Source organism: Drosophila biarmipes, chromosome 3R, assembly GCF_025231255.1.
Source record: "Drosophila biarmipes strain raj3 chromosome 3R, RU_DBia_V1.1, whole genome shotgun sequence".
NCBI lineage: Eukaryota > Metazoa > Arthropoda > Insecta > Diptera > Drosophilidae > Drosophila > Drosophila biarmipes.
This window is the reverse complement of record NC_066616.1, coordinates 8,527,803-8,546,850: the sequence shown is the minus strand read 5'-3', so window position 1 is coordinate 8,546,850 and position 19,048 is coordinate 8,527,803. Positions and strand designations below refer to the sequence as shown.

The window sequence follows — 19,048 nt, the reverse complement described above, 5'->3', positions numbered from 1 at the left end:
AATGAACTTGTGTGCGGCGACAAAAGAAATTTGTATTAAAAAGAAAGCACTGCCGGTAAGAGTGGCCGTCGCCAAGCGGTTGCAAACGGTTAACAGCCACTGTTAACTCTTGACTGGTGGTGGAAATTCAAAAATCAAGTGTGCTGCAGTGGAACGTTTTAATGGTTAACTGCAATCCGGGCGTTTGCGAGCCGCTTCCGAGGGTTAGCCATAAAACGATTACGGTTTCGGTTCTGGTGATAAGAAAGTTAGATAAAAGGTTCCCCCACGACGCGGTTTAATGACTTAATTGATCAGGAAAGTTTCCGCCCAGAACTTGAGTACGTACTTCCACCTCAATAGTCTGGCCCTAGACAACAAACGAAAGCTGACCCACCGGAGCTATCAGGCTAGAAACTTTTTATTTGGAAAATCGCTCAATTAAGCCCTAATATCTTATATAAAATCGCATTTAATGCGCAAAAGGAGGTGCCTAATGACTTTAAGCGCACATTCACTGGCTGATGTTACGTGCACTTGTGCGAAAGACCATCGAAATAAAATATTTTGGTGGCTCTGGCTCAGAAAACGCCACCGAACTTCCAAGCAGCAACAGTGAAAGCGGAAGCACTTATTATTCTCTGTATTTTGCACCACAGCTGAAAAAGTGATGGACAAAACGCTGGAACGACAACAGCAATCAAAGCAATACATATAATTACTTCATTCACAAACGCAACCGGAATCGGATCAGGGCCACAAAGCTTTGAAGCACTGGCGAATAAAAATTGGGCATTAAATAAGCGGAGGAAAGCGGTCGGTAATCACTTTCAGATCTCAGTACCCGGTGCTATGTTTATTTGCCGGATTTTACTTTAATTTTATTGATTTATTGCGTAACGAATCGGTTGAAGTGGCTTAAAAGTGAGGGTTTGGTTAGGAAGGACTTTCGGACCTTTAGGAATACGTTCTAAATTCTTTTTAAATCACTTTACAAAGAATATTTCCGCAGAATCTAATTTCAAAGTAGAAATTTCGATAATAAATCATAATTATTGGGATTCCTTTTTAAATAACTAAATTAACTTATATTTTGAGTAACATGCATTCCCCAATTAATTGTAGTTATAACTTGTCAGTTCTTTATAGGTCCTTGCCCAGTTAGCACAAATTCCACTCACTGGGCTTAAATAAATAAATACATTTATTTTTTCCGCAATGTTTTGTATAAACTAAATTCTGCGCATAGTTCAAAAGCGATTCGGAACCTTTTGATTAGTCTTTGCTGCTAGGCAGCAAACAGTCACTAGAGTACGCACACTCGTCGGGGGATCGGTGAAATTCGTCCTTTTAGCACTCAGCGCGCCTGGTTGAAGGGGTTGTCCGGGGACTTGTTCCACTCCTTCATCAGCAGCTGCTTCCACTGGGACATGCGGAGCGAGGGATTCTCGGCCTTGATGCGGGGCAGATTGTTAGATTCGAAGGTCCTGTAGGCGGCGCGCATTCGCTTCTCGGGATGCTTGTCGTCTTCGCTGTCATTGATACTATATAAAGACGATAGAGGAATCGCAATTTATCAATGCTGTAGGGTTATTCCTGGAGCACTCACCTCAGCACCACAATAGCCTCGTCAATGTTGGAGGCCACATCCGTGTCGGCCATGGATCGGTTGAGGTTCTCCTCAACAACATGGTTTTGGACCACAACTCGCGAGGCAGCCGGTTTGTTGGCCTCGTTGATGGCCTCAATCACGCGCTGCTTCTTCTCGATCTCCTCGAGAATCTGCTGGCGGTTGATCTTGGCCAGCGGTTGCTTGCGCTGCGTATTGATGGAGGACATCTCCTGGTCGAGCAGCGCCTTGGTCTCAGCCTTCCTCTTGGCTGCCTCCGCCCGCTTACGGTCCTCTTCCTCCTTGCGCTGCTGCTTCTTGGCCAGATTCTTGTCGTCATCGTGCCACAGGCGATCCTCCGCCTCCTTGGTCTTCTTCTCCTGCGTGGCTTTCTTGGTGGCCTCCTTGCGCTCGCGGGCCTCCACCGCTTTTGAATTGATTCCCATTTTCTTCGGCATTGTGTCCTTCAAAGTGGTTTCCTTCCTAAAATATTGCCTATTTTTTTATTGATTTGGAGCCAGTGTGACCAGGGCTGGTGCACTCACGGTTGCCGAAAAAGCACCGTGAAGTAATACTAAAATCATTACATTCTATTTGAATATTTAATTAGACATAGGCTGTTATTTTTTGTTTGACAATATATGCCCTTTTAGTTAGCAGCCTAACATTTTTATATAGCATGTAAAAAGTAAAACTTATAATGTAAGCATTGCCATTTTAAAAAGCCGATGCTATTATTGTGACCACTACTATAAGATACTGGCTTAGTATTTTGCCCCATCTGGTCACACTTTGAACCCTCGCATTTGTTTTGTTTACAACACATTGCATTGTTTTTGGTCATTGGTAAATTCACGCGAAATGGACATCCTGAAAGCGGAAATTGCTCGGAAACGAAAGCTCCTCGAGCAGAAGCAGCTGGTGGACGACAAGAAGAAGTACTTCAGACGCGGCGACCTTAACGCCAAGGACACGGAGGAGGTGCTGCAGAAGGTTGGCTACAAGAAGCAGGAGTCCGTGGAGGCCCAAGGACAGACCACCGAAGGCGCCTACAGTTTCGTGGCCGACGGCCAAAACATCCTTCCCCGCGCAGAGGTTATCCGGCGGCTAAGGGAGCGCGGTGAACCCATTCTCATATTCGGGGAAACGGAGCCCGAGGCCTTTGACAGATTGCGCCAGTGCGAGATCTCACAGCCTGAGGCGAATCGCGGATTCCGCAACGACTTCCAGGAGGCCATGGAGCAGGTGGACGCAGCATACCTTCAGGAGATGTTCGCAAACGCACCCACCGCCAAGGAGGACAAGAAGTCTGACTTTGCTGAGCTGGACGAGACCGTGTCGTGGGAGAGCATACAGACCATGGCCCAAAAGATGGGCCGCAACAAGGACTACGATATGGACGTGATCATCACGTTGCTCACCTTCCTGCTCAAGCTGTGGAACGACCAGATCGCCAACTACAGCAAGCACGAGAAGATGTCCACAAAGGTGAAAATGACCCGCGTTATTTACACTCAAACAAAGGAGTACGTGAAGCCGCTGTTCCGCAAACTAAAGCACCACACACTGCCCGAGGACATTCTGGACAGTCTGCGGGACATTTGCAAACACCTGCTTAACCGCAACTACATCACCGCCAGCGACGCCTACCTAGAGATGGCCATCGGCAACGCCCCCTGGCCCATCGGTGTCACCATGGTGGGCATCCACGCTCGTACAGGTCGAGAAAAGATCTTCTCCAAGAACGTGGCCCATGTGATGAATGACGAGACGCAGCGCAAGTACATCCAGGGTCTCAAGCGATTAATGACCAAGTGCCAGGAGTACTTCCCCACCGATCCCTCCAAGTGCGTGGAGTACGTTAGCAAGAAGGATCGTGAATAAACTCAAGCTTTATGTTAGTCATTATTGTAATATCAATACCAAGCGTTTCACTTTATAGTAGAGAGAAAATTGAGGATCAGGAGTAACTGCAGGCTCACTTCTTTCCCAGTTCAGCGGAGCGCTGGGATGACTTCTCCACGGCGTTTATCAACGTGGCCCTGAAAGATAAATATTATATAATTCAGGTTCTTAATAGAGGTCACGGGGTCACCCACCTGAGGTTTCCCTTTTCCAGTTCGTGGACACCCACAATGGTGGATCCACCGGGGGAGCAAACTTCGTCTCGCAGCACTGCCGGATGTTTGCCGGTAAGGAGCACGGTCTTGGCCGCTCCCAGCAGCGTTTGGGCCGCGAACTGAATTGCCATTTGACGTGGAACTCCCTGCTTAACTCCGCCATCGGCCAGTGCCTCGATGATGGTGTAAACAAAGGCCGGACCGCATCCCGCCACTCCAGTGACGGCGTCGATCATGGTCTCCGGCACCTGCTGGGCCAGACCCAGGGCGTTGAGCATCAAATGAATCTTCTCCAAGTCGTGATGGGAGACGCGAGCGTTGCCCGTGTACACGGTGCAGCCCTCGCCCACCTGCATGGAGGTGTTGGGCATGGTGCGGATCACCTTCAGTTCGGAGCTGCCCAGGAAGCTGAAAGCCTCCTCCAGCCTTTGCAGATTCGTCCCCGCCAGAACTGATACAATCAGCTTGTTGGCGTCCTTGGCCGACGTCACATGCTTGTACTTGAGCTGCTCGGCGCAAGGTGTGAGCATGTGCGGCTTGACACAGATAAAGACAATGTCCGTGTGTTCCAGGACCTCGCAGTTGTCGTCGCTGGTCACAGCTCCCAGATCCCGCCAGCGCTGCAGGTTCTCGATGTGGGGACCCGATACCAGCACCTGGCTGGCCTTCACGATCCCACAGCGCACCAGTCCGGATCCAATGGCAAAGGCCATGTTTCCGCCTCCGATGAAGCCGATACGTTCGTCCAGTTTGGCCATGTTTTGGGAATTGTCTGTCTTATTCGCAGGCCCTCCGGATGATTCCAAGCGATCGATTGATGTTAGATAATGCTGGAAAGCCTCTCGAGCTTGTCTTATTGTCAATAATTGCGTTGGCTGGATTTTATCGCTGCTCTAATCAATAACAGCTGCCGGGTACAGGGTCGTAGCGAGAAAACATTGTATTAAGGGGGACCAAATGAAAAGATATTTTTTAGGAGCCAATCAACTGTTTAAGCAAATTAAAGAGTACTTAAGAAATTCTTATTTAATATTAACAGAACATAATATCATAAATTAGACTTTTTTATTAAAAATATATATATTTTTTTGGGATTTTTGAAATGAGTTTTCTTAATTTATATTAGAGTGAAAAATTATTTTCAGATTAAAAAATTATGTTTTCTTGAAATCCTCAATGTAACGCCCATGAGCTTTGGTGTGACCACTCATTCTGGGACAAACCAAAAATAAAAAATACCAAAAAGCATATCAGACTTGCAACTTGAACTTATTTGTTATGATTTCTTCCGCTGATAGCTTCTCAAGAACTGGGTGAATAAGTTCGTAGGCCCTTGGCTTCCAACTAACAAGAATGCGGCGTCACTTGCAGTGGAGCATAAAGCAGGTAAGTTAACTCATCATTCAGCCTAAAAACTTGTTAACTAAGATATTTACCAGCTAACGGCCAGCTATGCGGATGGCCAGTTGTCTCCGCGCCGGGTTACGGAGCAAGCCCTGGAAGATGCCCTTCGATGGAAAACCCTCAACGCCTTCGTGCGCCTCACACCGGAACAGGCTCTCCAGCAGGCCCAGGACTCGGAGGAGCGCTATAAGCTAGGGCAATCGAGGGGAGAGCTAGATGGAGTCACCATTGCCATCAAGGATAATTTTTGCACCAAAGATATCCACACCACCTGTGCCTCGCGGTAGGCGAACAAGGAAACTCCATAATACAGAACTTATATCCTCACAATCCTCGTTACCAGGATGCTCCAAGACTTCGTGCCGCCATATGATGCAACAGTGTGTTCCAGACTCAAACAAGCCGGCGCTGTAATCCTGGGCAAAACCAACATGGATCAGTTTGCCATGGGCGCCGGCACTGTGGACTCTCTGTACGGACCCACAAAAAACATCTGGAGCGAGGACCTCGATCAGGACCACTGGCGCATCGCTGGCGGCAGCTCTGGGGGCTCTGCATCTGCCGTGGCCGCTGGTCTTTGTTATGCGTGAGTAGTATTGACTTGTTTATGTTTTGACCACCTAACCTCAAAGGTGGTGGGAAGAAAAAGTAGCATATTTAACGAAAACTAGCCACCAGAGGACCACTAGTCAGCTTTGTCCACACCGAGACTTGCAGCTTTATTTACGGGCAACGAGGCGGATTCGCACTGACTGCCCCTCGCATTCGCATTACATAACATACTAAGGATAGGGGCACTAAATGTTTAGATGATGATCTCCGTGTCGGCCAGATCCTCGTCCGAGGGCAGCGTAATGTTGTCGGGGTCCACGTAGTTGGGGCTGACCAAATCCAAGCCGGCCTGCTCGCGGCGGCGCAGCTCCAAGAAGCCCTCGCGTTGGGCCCAGTCGCGGAACTGGGTGTCGGGCAGGTAGGCCCAGTAGAAGGTTCCCCACACCAGGCACATCGTCACCGTGAAGAAGAAGGTCGACTTGGTGGCCTTGCGATCCTCCGCCTCGTCCTTGTAGTCGAATCCGTAGCTCTGCCAGTTCTTAGGGCTGGGATTGGCGAAGTCCTCCGCGGTGAGCGAAGTGGGGGCCGTGACGGTCTCATCCTTCTTTGGGGATGTCTTGATGGTGCGCAGCACGGCCGCCTGGTTGGCCACCAGGGAGCGCTGCAGCGTCACGGCGCGGCTGGTCAGACGAAAGAGCGCGGACATCGCTTCGGGCAGCAATTTCGGTCGCAAATTTGGTAAATAATCGAGTTTTCCCTTGATCGTTCGACTTCTGACAGCTACGCAGTGTGGCCGTTCGACGCTTTGTCAGCTGGCCGGCGGGGCTGCCCACTCGACGCGGTATTTGCTTTGGGTATTTTTTTTAACAAGCCTTCCGTTTAAACTGAAAAACAGTTGTTTTAAAAAAAAGTTTTCTTTGGGGTATTTGGTTTTTTGAAATATTATTTTGGCCGTGCTTATAAAAACTGTGTTCGGCCTTAATATTCTTTAAAAATTTTCTAGCAGCTCATAATTTGTGACATATTTCTGTTAGTAGTTTAGGAAACTTCTTTTGAAGTTTCGGATTTCTGTTAGTTTCTTTACTTTGTTTGAAGTTTTCCTCCGAATTTTCATATATAGGAAGCCAACGTAATTTCTAAACTCCCTCCTTAAAATTTTAGTGCGATTGGCTCGGACACAGGCGGCTCCACCCGCAATCCCGCGTCCTACTGCGGCGTGGTGGGCTTGAAACCCACCTACGGCTTGGTCTCCCGTCATGGCCTCATCCCGCTGGTCAACTCCATGGACGTGCCCGGCATTTTCGGCCGCTCCGTCAGTGACTGCGTGGCAGTACTAAATGCCGTGGCTGGACCAGATCAACTGGACTCCACAACCATCAGACAGCCTTTCCCTAGGCTGGAGCTGCCGGAAATCGGACAAATTGACCTGAGCAATGTGCGCATAGGGATACCAAAAGAATACCACTGCCATGGACTCTCCGCCGAGGTTCTGGAAACGTGGTCCAAGGTGGCCGATCTTCTGGAGTGCAGCGGTGCGTCCGTGCGACAGGTTTCGCTGCCTAATACGGCAGCCAGTATATTCGTGTACTCCATTCTCAATCAGTGCGAGGTTGCCAGCAACATGGCCCGCTACGATGGCATCGAGTATGGTCACCGGGCAGCCGATGAGCGTAGCACGGAGCAGTTGTACGCCCTTTCCCGGGCTGAGGGATTCAACGAAGTGGTGAAGACTCGCATCCTCACGGGGAACTTTCTGCTGCTGAGGAAGAACTACGATCACTACTTTGAGAAGGCCTTGCGGGTGCGTCGCCTTATAGCAGAGGACTTTGTCAAGGTCTTTGAGTCTTCAGACAAAGAGGAACGCGTGGATATCCTTCTCACACCGACAACTCTAACAGAGGCTCCACTGTACAAGGACTTCGCCTCCCTGACCAACAGGGATCAATGTGCTGTGCAGGACTTTTGCACTCAGCCAGCCAACATGGCAGGAATTCCCGCCGTCTCCTTACCCATTCGCCTGTCTCGCGCAGGATTGCCCTTGAGCCTTCAGCTGATGAGCAACAGCCTCAACGAGCAGTTGCTGCTCACCGTGGCTCGCTGGATCGAGGCCCAGGTGGGATTCGACAGCCTTGAGCACAGCCATGAGTGCAAAGCTAGTTTGTAATACATAATAAGTAATAAGAGCTTTTTATTGTAATAAATTCTGTTATTAGTTATTTTATGTTTCAAAAACTATACAAATTTTGCACTGCGTATCAGCCCATCGCTACTTGCTATATAAAGATTGTTGTTGTCGCCACAGCAGATGCTATTCACACAGCTGCCCACATCCACCTCGCCCAGGGCTTTTGGCTGTGCGGATCCCAGATCGGTCCAAGCCTTAACCTTTTTGTCATAACCGCCGGAGTACAAATACTTCTCATCTCCGCAAAGGGCGTTTACTATCAACTCGTGGCAGTCCTGCAATAGTATAGAAGATAATTGTTTCTGAATAATTGAATTAATAAGAAGACCCACCGGCTTATGCCAAAGTAGGCTATACTGCTGCTGCGGAAGGTTGTTAACCAGTTGCAGACCCATTCCAGATCGATCGGGAAAGGCGAGGTAACTGCGTTTTCCATCCACCAAGGGTCCAAGGAGACGGAGCGGCGACTTGCCGGCGATGACCGCCTTGTTGCTATACTTTCCGGACTTGCCCTCCGCCACCTGGGAGACCACCACGTCCAGGTCGCGAACTGTGTAGATGAGATTTTGCTCGCCGGCCAGCGACTTGACCTCCTCCACCAGGTTGTACTTGAAGAGCATGCGATCGTTGGTCCAAGTGGTCACCACGCCCTTGTCATCTCCCGTGTAAAGCACGGTTCCGTCGCAATACATGGCCTGAATGGCGTCGTCGCAACGGAAAAGCTCCTGCACAGCTTGGTCTCCGTAAGGGGGCAGCATAAAGTGAACCTGGCCATCGCAACTGCTCGAGTAGACCTTTCCGTGCTGGTTGATAGCCATGCAGTATATGTAAGCCTCGTGGGCATTTACAGTGGCCGCCAGTTGTAGTTCCGGCGACCAGATCTGCAGGAGAAGGGGTCAACAAATGGAGCGTTCAGGGAAAGCGATATATACACACTCGGATTTTTCCGTCAGCGCCTCCGGAGAACAGCTGTCCATCGAAGTACGCCACGCAGGTGGCATCCCCTTCATGTCCCTCGGCGGAGGTGTGTTCGATCCGAGCGTTGTTGGCCATTTAGCAGTTGGGAGCGGACTGAGCAATCCCTATGCTATCCGCCGTATTCCGACATGATCAGCATTCATCTATATAGCATGGAAGTGCTCTCTGCAAAGCTAAAAATAAGAACCACGAACACTGTGCGGTATAAGTAAATGATCACTTATAATCTTAGATACTCAATAAAAATAAGGTTCCCCCAACGCCTGTTCTAGTACAGAACATTTAAAGAATCAATCATCCTGAAATATTGCCTGAACTGTCATGATCGTTAAACATTTATTAAACTAAAAGGTTATGACTTTTGGTCTAGTTCTGGCGATTATTTCTAAACTAGTTCCTAAACCTACAATCATAAGTTTTTATGCTTCCCCAAAAAAAAATATTTTTAAACAATTTTTTATAATAAACCTTTTATTTGTATAAGTAGTGACAAGAACAACATCAGTCCGTCGTCTGCCATAATGGATCATTCGCAACTAATTGTTTAAGTTCAACCCGCTGAAGTTGATATCATTAGCGGAATCATTGTCGATGGTAAAGTTAAACTTGAAGGGGCTTCCGGAGCTCATCTGAAAATTGGTCAGCGCCTTCGGAGCTGGAGCGCGTTCCGTGGCATTAGGAGCTGGTTGCGGCTCCTTGGCATTTGAGCCTTCGGCGGGTGCGGAAAAGTTGAAGCGGAAATCACTTCCGGATGTGAGGAGCGCGGACTTTTTAACGAAGCTTGACTTTTTGACTGTCTCACTGGTGGGAGTAAACTTAATTTCCTTGGCGGCCAGTTGCATTTTCTGCTCCTCCTTCTGCATTTTAGCTCGGTAGTCTCCCAGGGACAGTTTCATCACCTGGCGCTTCTGGATGAGCGGGGCTTTCGGGCTGGTGAGGATCTTTAAGTTCTTGGCGGTGTCCTCGGCCACTTTCTGGCTCAGTTTTCCCCCGCTGAGGGCATCCTGCAACTGGTGCACGCACCAGCAGAGCTCCACTTCGAACTGGGTGAGGATGTCCGCGGGGATCTCAGGTTCCGCAGCCGGTGTGGTCTTCTTTACAGCTCCCTGGATTGGCGGTGGTTTGTTTATGGACTTGGCAGTTCGTCGTTTGTGCATTTCTTTATTGTTTTATTTATGTTTTCAACATGTGCGAGAAGTAGAGATGGAAGTTAATTCAAATTGTATTCGATACTACCGGAAAACGCAAACAATTTTATGAAACCATCTGGCAACTCTGCCCCACCAGCTGTTTGTCTTCTTCTTCCACCAACATTTACAGCTAAAATTAAGGAAAGTGTGAAATCTTTCGAAAGCCATTTAAGGAATACAAGAAAATGGCACAAGTTGCTTTTCTGGACAACCTCCTCAGGGAATATCTAGTTTTCCGTGGTTTCTCAGGCACCTTAAAGGCCCTTGACCTGGAGCAGCGCACCGAAAAGGACCAACATTTCAGGGCGGAGAGGATTCTGGAGCAGTTCAACAACGCCGTGCAAACTTCCGATCTTCAGGCTCTGAGGAGCTTGTGGTTCCACCTGGACAACAACATATTCTCCAAGCTGGAGCACACCTACGCCGTGGGTGCGTTACATATTCCAACTCCTCCATCATTATTTCTATACTACAGCAATGAGTAATCCCCTCTAGCCGTCAAGAAACTGGAAAACAGCCTACTTAAATACTATCTAGTGACTGCCTATACCAGCAATCGGCCGGAGAAGGTGTCCGAGTTCTTCAACAAGTTGGCTGGCGACCTGCAGCAGCAGAGCGAGTGGAAGGATTGGTTCTGTTCGTAGAGATTTAGGATTGTACTGGTCCATATCTTGATAATTTCCTCTGCTTCGTTGTAGATTTCCCTTTCTGTAAGAACGCCGAGGAGTCGCCCACCTTTGCCCTGTTCTTCACCAAGCAGTGGCAGGATACCTTGCTCCTTTCGCTGCGCAACTTCCTGACCACCGTTTACCAGTGCTTGCCGCAACCCACCTTTGTGCGGGCGGAGCAGGAGGCGGCCCACATGCAACGCCTCAGCGAGGACAATGCCGGGCTGCGTGCTCGCCTGGTCAACCTGCAGCAGGAGCTGCATCAGCTGACCCAGCAGCAGCAGGGTGCTTCTGCCTCCGGAGCCAGCGGAGGATCCATTGGCGGAGAAGGTGGCGCACGGCGACGTAGCGTCTATCGGCAGCAGCAGAGCCTTAGCGACATCCTGCCCTTCGATATCAGTCCTCCTGGTCACATAGTAGACGACTTCTGCATCATTGCCTCTGAGGCGAACAGCGTGAGCCAGGCCAGCGATGCCCAGGCCCGGAGCCTAAAGCAGCTCATACGGAACATCGGTTCGGGAAGTTCGCCTGTAATGGGAAGGAAGGACCAGGCAGCCAGTTCCCTGGGCGACAAGTCTACCAAACGCAGGTCCGGCAGCGTGGGACGCAGTTGGATTTAAAAAGATAAGTAACTAAGCTATGCTACCATTATATTTCCAGCGAGTAACGTGTAATTCCGATCAAAGTTTGATACGTTAGTTTTGATATTAGTTTACATTTACACGTCTATAGGCAAACTGTTTTCTAAACCAGCTTAGAAGTCTTTTAAATTAATCAAAAAGCTTAATTCCCAAATACACTAGTTTTAGATAACTCTTATTTATAAATTGGCATTAATGGTTAAAATAAATTTAAAAGATCGGTCTTTTGAAGATGTTGTTTTTCTATTTCGCCGAAAACATAATTGCCAATAAAACTCTGTTTAGTGGACCAAGCGGCCACTAAATGGTTTCTTTAAGCTGTAAACTACATTCCCCAGATCTAGAGACCCTCCCAGAAAATAACGACCAAGAGTTTTCAAGTGTGTTATCCAATGTGTTTAATTTGTAAGCGATTCTCATCAGTTCGTAGGCGTACAAGTGTTGTACTACAAAACAAAGAGCAATGCGTGTAGCGTAATACATAATTGCAATAAATAACGTAAAATTACAAATAAATATATTGTAGGTGTATAGACGATTCGTATTCGTGTATAAAACATCTCCGTTTATACAAGCAGCACAATTTTAAAAATACAGTTTATTGTATAAAGGTGTTGTGTATATATAGTGATATATGTATATGTTGCATAAAGTAGCATCGCTTCTGACTCGTTTCCGTCGTCCGTCAATAAATGCAGTTCCGGCTTGGCTACGGAAGGGAATTGCTCATCTGATTATGGGATCCTTTCTTATGGAATATGTATTATCGCTGGCTACAGCAGTGGGTTAGACCCACTCTACAACGCCGTTTCAAACGAGGGTAGCGGAGGATTCGCTACCGGAGCAGCCACGTACTTGTTGCCTTCGGCACTGGCTCCACCAGCTCCTCCGGCTCCTGCAGCTGCTCCATTTGTCCTGGCAAAGCTGGGCTTCAGCTCCCCGCGCATGAAATTGTTCTCCTCGGTCTGCAGGAAGAAGTTCCGCTTCAGGTCGAAGCTGGAGGGCACGGTCTCGCCGGCCTCGGAACTGGCCCGCGATCCTCCGCTGGTGTTGGAGTGATCCTCTTCGCTATTCGCCTCCAGAATCGTGGTTGACATGATGTCCGTTCGTGGTGGTGCTGCTGCAGCAGCCACCATGTTCACAGGACCGCGCATCTTCGGTGCGAAGGTCTTGGAGGGCGATCCAAACTGACCCTGGCGCAGCATCCTACGGTTGGCAAACGTCTTGGGTGAACCACTCAGATCGAGCAGCTTGAGGCTGCTGTTTATTGTGGGTTTGCTGCCAGCCGATGTCACATTCTGCCCAGCTACAGCTCCAGCTCCGTTGGTCTTCAAAGCGGGCGGAGTTGGGGTGGCTTGGGTGGACTTCTTTAGCAGCTCCACGGCGGATACCTTCCGCTGGACAGGACTCGCCTTGGCGGACTTGGCCAGCAGCAGCTTCTTGAAGTCCATCAGCGTGGTCTTGCTCTGGCCAATGCGATCGGCACAGGTGTTGAGGCGTTCGGGGGCGTCGTCGCTCCAGTTGCGGGATGGCTGCTTCATGGGGGGAACTTGGTTGCTCTCCGGCTCGCGCTCCCCCTCTCCGCCCCTCGTGGGCGTGGATGTCAGGAAGGCTCCTGCTCGATTCCTTGGCACAATTGGCGATATGTTGCTCCTGTTGGCCTCCGCAGACGCATTCGCAGCTCCAGCTGCAGCCACTGGGCGGGGCAGTCGGTCGGCCCGTCGAATGGGCGTGGCATAGAGGTCATCCCGGCAGGTCACGTTGGCAGCTGGCTGTGGCCTTGGCTGGCTGCGGCGACTCTGCAGCGTCCAGTAGATGGGCGCGTTGCGCTGGAAGGGCGTGGCAGTTGCATCTTCCTGTGGCTGGGTGCTCGGTGCTGGCTGCACTTGCTCATAGATATTAGAGAAACGTTGATACCCTGGGAATGGAAAAGAGTTTGGGGTATATTAGACTTTTATCTTTCATTATAGTAGTTACTCTTGGATTTAGTAAGCGGTTTCAATTGCGGATTGTTATTGTCACCAAATAAAACAAGCGATAAGTTCAGGGCAACCGGTTCCATACGTACCTTGGCGCTTCGGATGACATTACCTGGGAATCCCCCAAGTCGCAATGAGCTGGGCGAGTATTTACAAATGCCAATCGGTTTGGTGCTTGGGTGCAGGGATGCTTTTGCGAATGAGGTGGTTGTGGATGGGATGGTTCGACTAAATGTATGGGGATTCTTTTACCGCACACCAAATGCCAATGATAATGTCAATGCCGAATGTTGGTTTCTTTTCTTTTTATTCTCTTTTTTGTATTCTTTTGTAAAAACATTACTTACGATCGGTGGTAAATTGGATTTTGTTTATGGAATGTGGTTGAACTTAGCCGAGAACTTAACTGGTTGGGCCATGTGCTAATCTTTCAAGCTACTCGTGAGACTACTAATCATACGTTAGTCGGAGGGAGTGTGCAAAAAACTACTACTACTTTATAACATAGACAAACACACGGGCAAGTTGGTTAGGAAAAGGCAATAGAAGTCTTTTGCACGCCTCACAATCCGTCGATTTTGGAAAACGAGTAGGTAAATTTAGTGAAAAACTCAAAAGATCAGCATCATAGTCGTGGACGATCCTTAATCTAGGCAGTAATTGTGGTAGTTGAGTATTATATGGATGTACAAGACGTGAACGGTGCAAAAAACTTTACAAAATTTACAATATCATGTGTTGGTTCATGTTAATTATAATTAGTTACAAACGTATTTAGGCGTAAACAAATAACATTTATTAATTAACTAGGGCTAGGGTTAAAAACACACACATAACTGATAAAACGAGCAAGATTTTGGCGGAAATAGATTACAAAACAGAAGGCATTAATACTTTGTTTATAATTCGTAAGTAACGATAAGTTTAGTACATGTTGCGTTTCTGTTTAGAGGTTTTCGCAGTGCAAACTGTGTAAACAGAGTGAAGTATTTAGTCTTGCAAGCCAGCTGGTTTGTGGGTTTCAGGGAAATGGGTATATATTTCCCTTAAGCAATATAAGCCCGTCTTGGAGCAGCATATCAAGTGTGTTCGGATTGGACATTGAACCCCAGTGGAGGACGGAACAGGACAGACCCCCATCTTGGCCCATTGAACACGCACGAGTCTGGCCAAGTGCATGCAACTTTAATGAGCCCACACACTAGGTGGCTCGAGGGTCCCTCGGCTCCTTGGAGCCGTGCCAATCTCGGCAATTACGGTTTTCGTGTACTGTCTGTAGAGGGTCGGAAAAGGTGGGAGGGGGCTAACTACCATATCTCGGTAACCTCGAATTTCTGTAGAATTCGCTGGCGACGGTTGCCATTCTCGTCGCTGGGCAGGATGATTTTAAACGGTCGCAGCAGCACACTGTCCACAAAGGACTTGTGGTACTTTTGGGAGGGCAGGGTCTGAGACATGGGCGGGGCCATGGACTCCTGCTCATCCTCCTCGGAATCCTCGGAGTCTGAGGCTTTCTCGTCTGGCCTTTGTTCTCGCGAAGCCACGGACAACAGGGCGGGTGAGTCATCAAAGTTCTCGAGCGACTTGTTCTTCAGATAGGAGGAATCGTTGCCAGTGCTCAGCGACAGCGAAAACTCATCGACCAGGCGCTCAAAGGACTTGGCTATCCGCCGCTCCCCGCCAGGTGAGTGGGTGTGGGTGGCGGAGGGCAGGTGGTTACTCAGGTTGCGCAGCCGGAGGGAACTTGTTGCGTGCTGCACGGAACTTAGGGGCATTGCACCCGAACTAGGTGCTCTCTCGCAGCCGAAGGACACGGAGAGGTTCTCCTTGTTCATCTCCAGCTTCAGCTCGTCGTTGGCCAGCCGGTAGCTGTTGTTCCGCTTGAGGGCGGTGCGCGGCTGGCCGGGATTGCCAGCTACGGAAAAGTGCAGCGCAATTGGGTCAATCGATAGGGGCTTGCTGGGGGGTTTGTCGCTCACTTTCGCCCTCGGCGGCAGGGGTGGCCCCTGCTCAGCCCCCAGGGGGGTAGTTTCCATTTCAACAACCCTCACTTTCGACTCGCAATCTTTGGGGTTCTGATGGGGATGCTGCTGGGGCTGATGCTCCCTCACACTTGATATGCTGCCCACTGACTTGCTGGCTGTGTGGTGATTAAGGGTGCTCTTGTCAGTGTTATTTACAGGGATACAGGATGTGGATAGGGTTGCGGACAGGGATATGGATGCGGGTTCAGGTTGGCAAGCGGTTTTCGAGCAGTTGCTGGCTGACTGGAGCTGCTCTGGCTTACCTTCTTCACCGGAGTGAGCCGATGCCGATGAGGAGGAACTGGTGGCCGTGGAGCCCGTCGAGGAGTTCGATTTGCCCGATGGCGAGGGCATCATCAGACTGGCCACCGGAGCGGCAATCGTTTCGTAGAAGGGATTCGTTCGGTTGGCCAGAAGTTGCTTCTGGTCCTGATAGCTGCTGGCCTGGTAGGTGGCCATGGCGGTGGCGGCGTTGCTCCTGCTGAGCGGGGATTTGGCCACAATGGGCCTCACGTTGGCCACCTTGCGATTGCCCGCGATTAGTCCGCCGCCGCTGAGGAGGAGTAGCTTGGCGCTCTTGGTGGTGGCTCCTAGTGATCCTGACTGTTGATGATCCGCTGATGTGGCCGCCGTCGCTGCACTTTCTGCACTGTGGAGCGCACTTTCGGTTTCCTTCACGTACGGCCCAGGTGCGAAGGTGGTGTGTGCACCCTTGCGCCGCTTCAGACTGTCGGAGTCGTAGACCAGTTTCCCCTCGGCGTTCGGGCGCAGTCGATTCATCCGATTCGCCGATGCGAGTGGCTTCTCCTCGCTCAGCTCGCCGATTTCCGCGTACATGGGCACACCCCCCTCGCCGCCCTGGCTCTTCATGCGGCTGTTACTGTCGAGAAGGGGTGGTTGGGATGATGACGCGGACGATGTCGCAGCTGCCGGCTCGACGGGCAGCTGTTGTTGTGCGCAGGACTCGCTCTCTGTCGGATTAGAAGGCGGAGTGGCTCTGGCATGCCGACGCAAGTGCTGGGGCAGCTCGTTCAGCGAGACGTACTCGGCCGCGGCGGGTTCAACCCTCTTGGAAACTATGTCATTGGAATAGTAGATTCCCATGCCCGTTCCCGTGTTACGACGCCCATTCAGCTGGTTGTTGTTGTTGTTGCTGATGTCCGCTATGGTGACGTACTCGCCGGCCAGGTCGTAAAGCTCGTCGTCATTCACCGCACTTGCATTGGCGGGCTTGGCCTGGAACTGGTTCTGATTCTGGTTCTGGTTCTTCGAGGGCGAGCTTTTGCCCGGAACCAGCTTAACCCTTAGTTTCTCGAACATCCCGCTGAGCGCCTTGGTGGGCGTCTGCTTAAGCTCGTTGAGGTTGTGGTCCTTGCTGCTGCTGTTGGTGGGCGTCCTCTGCTCCTGGTCCTCCTCTTGATCGTCCTCCTGGTCCACCTCGATGGTCAGGCTGGTCAGTGTGCGGTTGGGATCCATGGCCTGGTGCTCGTCATCGTCGCTGGTGGTGGGTGTGATAATGCACATGGAGGGAATCCTCTTGGAGCTGATGGCCGTCTTCTGCTTGATGCGCTCTATGCGCTCCACACCCTCCAGATCCGAGCTCTCGGAGAACTCCAGCTGCTGCTGCTGCTCCTGCTGGTCCTCCTTCTCCAGCACCTCTCCACTACCTGCTCCCTTGGCCGGCGACACCTTCACATTCCTCTTGATGGTGCCCGTCCGCTCCAGGGTGCTGCCAATGGTGCTGCTGCTGTAGCTCCTCTCCAGCGTGCTGCTGCTGGCACTGGTGCTCTGGCTCCTGCTCTGTCCACTGTGCTTGCCCAGCGAGCTGCTCCGCTCGGGCACATCCGGCCCAGAGGCGGTTCCACTCATCAGGGCTGTGCAGACGGTGCCCGCCGAGCTGGTCGTGGTGGAGGTGGATCCGCGACCAAACAGTTCGTACTCGCTCTCCGCATTGAGCACCGTCTGGTTGGACTGGCTGCCAAAGGAGTAGCTGCTAGTGTGCAGGCTTGTCTGGAGCGTAGTGCCCGGCATGGGCGAGGGCTCCTCCTCCTTGAGAGTCCTTAATCCACTGTCCATGTGGAAGGAGGTGTAGTAGCCCTCGGTGTCGCAGCTGTAGGCGGAACTGGTCTCATCATCCAGGTGCCCCGGATAGGCACCCGCCTCCGCCTGGAGCTCTGGGGTGGCAGTGCCCTCACTGGTCACACTGCTGGAGGCAGAGGTGTTCAGGAAACGCCGCCTGCTCAGCATGGACGAGGGTGGTCCACTGCCCGCTCCGCCCGGCTGGAAGCTGGACAAGTTCAGCGACGTGCTCGAGGCACTTGACTTGGGCTGCATGGTGATCTCACTGCCAATGGAGGCGCGTCCCGACTCCGAGCTGGCACTCCAGTTGCCGCTCGAGGAATGGGGCTGCTCCTCCTTGCCGGCCAGAGCATGCAGGCCATTCCGGCGCTGCCGGTTCAGTGTGGCTGTTTCCCGCATCTTGACATGAGCGGCCGCTCCCAGTGGCCCTGATCCGGAGTTTAGCTGCAGCCTGCCCCTGAGCTGGCCACTGCTGGACACACTCATGCTCTTCTCCGAGGAGGAATACGAGGGCTTTCGTTCGTGCGAAAACCGAGATTCACTCTTTTGGGCCACCAGGTGATGCACCACGCACTCGTCATCGATGTCCCGCTTGCCAGGATCGCCCGCCGGCGAACCATGGTGGCTGCCCTGCTCGGCCTTCTCGGCGGCGGAGCTGTTCTGGGAGCTGCAGCCACTGGTGTCCAGCTGGTCGCCCAGTGGCTCGCCGGCGCGGTGCATGAACTTGAAGCGGTTGCGGCCCCACTGCTTGAGGGAGTTCAGCCGGGTGAGGGTGCTCTTGCCCTTGTCGTAGGGCAAGGCAGCAGATTCCTTTTTTAAGATGTCGCTGGACTTGCTGCGTCCGAACTTCTTGCTGGACTTCTTGGCCTCCGCCGCCGCGGAGGAGGACTCCGACTGGTGGGCGACGGCCACCGGCGAGGTGGCATTCGAAGCATTCTTGGACTCCCCATTGCTGTTTACATGGAGGGAATATTTGTGTTTCGTTTTTTTTCGGTTTTTGTGTGCAAAATGTTTGGTGTTTCAGGAGAGAACATAAAAGAGAAAATATGTTTGGTATTTGGTTAGCATTTTTGGTAATGATGGATGGTGATGAGGGAGAGAGGGGTAGATGGGTGGTGAAAGAGACAGAGGGTAGTACAGATTTGCCTTCCTCATGGGTATTATTGTGAGCGATTTTCAGACATAATTCTGATTTTGAATTTGATTTTGACTTTGATTTGGCTTTTAATTTATGGTTTCTGGTTAATTTCACGCACGCACACACAGATGCAAAATACACGACGTGCCTGGGGGGAGAATAACAACAACAACGGCGACGGACTGAAAATTAATTAATGGCGCAGTTCAAAGTTTAATTTTCCCAAATACATTTATATTTTTCATTTTCCCCACTCTGGCGAGGCTGTTCAGTGAACTATTAGAGGCGATTACAACATCTAGCTTTTCGAGTGGGTGAATTCTCCCAGAATTCTTCCCCCAGAAGACTGTGCGGCATGCAGGGGGATCGATCGGGCGGGAAAGGAGGCCCAATATTGGCGATAAGAAGACGAGTCACTTCGATTCTGGGCCGGAAAAAACTTGAACCAGGGGGATTTCGGAGATTTCAGATGGGCGGCGCCCCAAGTGCCGTCATTGCTAAG

The 19,048-nt window shown here is 50.8% G+C and overlaps 9 protein-coding genes across 10 annotated transcripts in view; 3 read left to right on the top strand and 6 right to left on the bottom strand.

Moving 5' to 3' along the window:
• Window positions 1–1,156: 1,156 nt before the first annotated feature.
• On the bottom strand, window positions 1,157–2,234 carry LOC108031117 (coiled-coil domain-containing protein 124). The gene is made up of 2 exons (XM_017104328.3): window positions 1,589–2,234; window positions 1,157–1,523 (listed from the first exon to the last, which is right to left on the bottom strand). The coding sequence occupies exons 1-2, from the start codon at window positions 2,044–2,046 to the stop codon at window positions 1,337–1,339; spliced, it is 645 nt and encodes a 214-aa protein (XP_016959817.1). The 5' UTR covers window positions 2,047–2,234; the 3' UTR covers window positions 1,157–1,336.
• Window positions 2,235–2,364: 130 nt separating this feature from the next.
• On the top strand, window positions 2,365–3,508 carry LOC108032126 (pre-mRNA-splicing factor 18). The gene has a single exon (XM_017105958.3). It carries the CDS (start codon window positions 2,450–2,452, stop codon window positions 3,470–3,472), a length of 1,023 nt encoding a protein of 340 aa, XP_016961447.1. The 5' UTR covers window positions 2,365–2,449; the 3' UTR covers window positions 3,473–3,508.
• Window positions 3,463–4,639, bottom strand: LOC108032127 (uncharacterized). Its single transcript, XM_017105959.3, has 2 exons — window positions 3,688–4,639; window positions 3,463–3,630 (listed from the first exon to the last, which is right to left on the bottom strand). Exons 1-2 carry the CDS (start codon window positions 4,464–4,466, stop codon window positions 3,567–3,569), a joined length of 843 nt encoding a protein of 280 aa, XP_016961448.1. The 5' UTR covers window positions 4,467–4,639; the 3' UTR covers window positions 3,463–3,566.
• Window positions 4,640–4,948: 309 nt separating this feature from the next.
• On the top strand, window positions 4,949–7,880 carry LOC108031976 (glutamyl-tRNA(Gln) amidotransferase subunit A, mitochondrial). The gene is made up of 4 exons (XM_017105770.3): window positions 4,949–5,094; window positions 5,148–5,395; window positions 5,456–5,698; window positions 6,826–7,880. The coding sequence occupies exons 1-4, from the start codon at window positions 5,062–5,064 to the stop codon at window positions 7,826–7,828; spliced, it is 1,527 nt and encodes a 508-aa protein (XP_016961259.1). The 5' UTR covers window positions 4,949–5,061; the 3' UTR covers window positions 7,829–7,880.
• On the bottom strand, window positions 5,769–6,484 carry LOC108031978 (NADH dehydrogenase [ubiquinone] 1 beta subcomplex subunit 11, mitochondrial). Its single transcript, XM_017105772.3, has one exon. It carries the CDS (start codon window positions 6,368–6,370, stop codon window positions 5,918–5,920), a length of 453 nt encoding a protein of 150 aa, XP_016961261.1. The 5' UTR covers window positions 6,371–6,484; the 3' UTR covers window positions 5,769–5,917.
• Window positions 7,833–9,038, bottom strand: LOC108031977 (uncharacterized). The gene is made up of 3 exons (XM_017105771.3): window positions 8,786–9,038; window positions 8,182–8,730; window positions 7,833–8,124 (listed from the first exon to the last, which is right to left on the bottom strand). Exons 1-3 carry the CDS (start codon window positions 8,900–8,902, stop codon window positions 7,897–7,899), a joined length of 894 nt encoding a protein of 297 aa, XP_016961260.1. The 5' UTR covers window positions 8,903–9,038; the 3' UTR covers window positions 7,833–7,896.
• Window positions 9,039–9,278: 240 nt separating this feature from the next.
• On the bottom strand, window positions 9,279–10,135 carry LOC108031437 (UPF0488 protein CG14286). The gene has a single exon (XM_017104850.3). It carries the CDS (start codon window positions 9,982–9,984, stop codon window positions 9,364–9,366), a length of 621 nt encoding a protein of 206 aa, XP_016960339.1. The 5' UTR covers window positions 9,985–10,135; the 3' UTR covers window positions 9,279–9,363.
• A 67-nt stretch (window positions 10,136–10,202) lies between these two features.
• On the top strand, window positions 10,203–11,557 carry LOC108031436 (WD repeat-containing protein 91). Its single transcript, XM_017104849.3, has 3 exons — window positions 10,203–10,446; window positions 10,513–10,653; window positions 10,716–11,557. Exons 1-3 carry the CDS (start codon window positions 10,203–10,205, stop codon window positions 11,303–11,305), a joined length of 975 nt encoding a protein of 324 aa, XP_016960338.1. The 3' UTR covers window positions 11,306–11,557.
• Window positions 11,558–11,699: 142 nt separating this feature from the next.
• LOC108031435 (serine-rich adhesin for platelets) overlaps window positions 11,700–19,048 on the bottom strand; it is a 39,330-nt gene continuing 31,981 nt past the window's right edge. Inside the window, exons 5-6 of one of the 2 annotated variants that reach the window (XM_017104847.3) lie at window positions 15,593–18,360; window positions 11,700–13,244 (exon numbers count right to left, since the gene is read on the bottom strand). In XM_017104847.3, the coding sequence (XP_016960336.1) occupies window positions 12,124–13,244; window positions 15,593–18,360 (3,889 nt within the window). In that variant the 3' untranslated portion in view covers window positions 11,700–12,123. The remainder of the gene's footprint in view (window positions 13,245–15,592; window positions 18,361–19,048) is intronic. The other variant, XM_017104848.3, reaches the window with a different exon arrangement.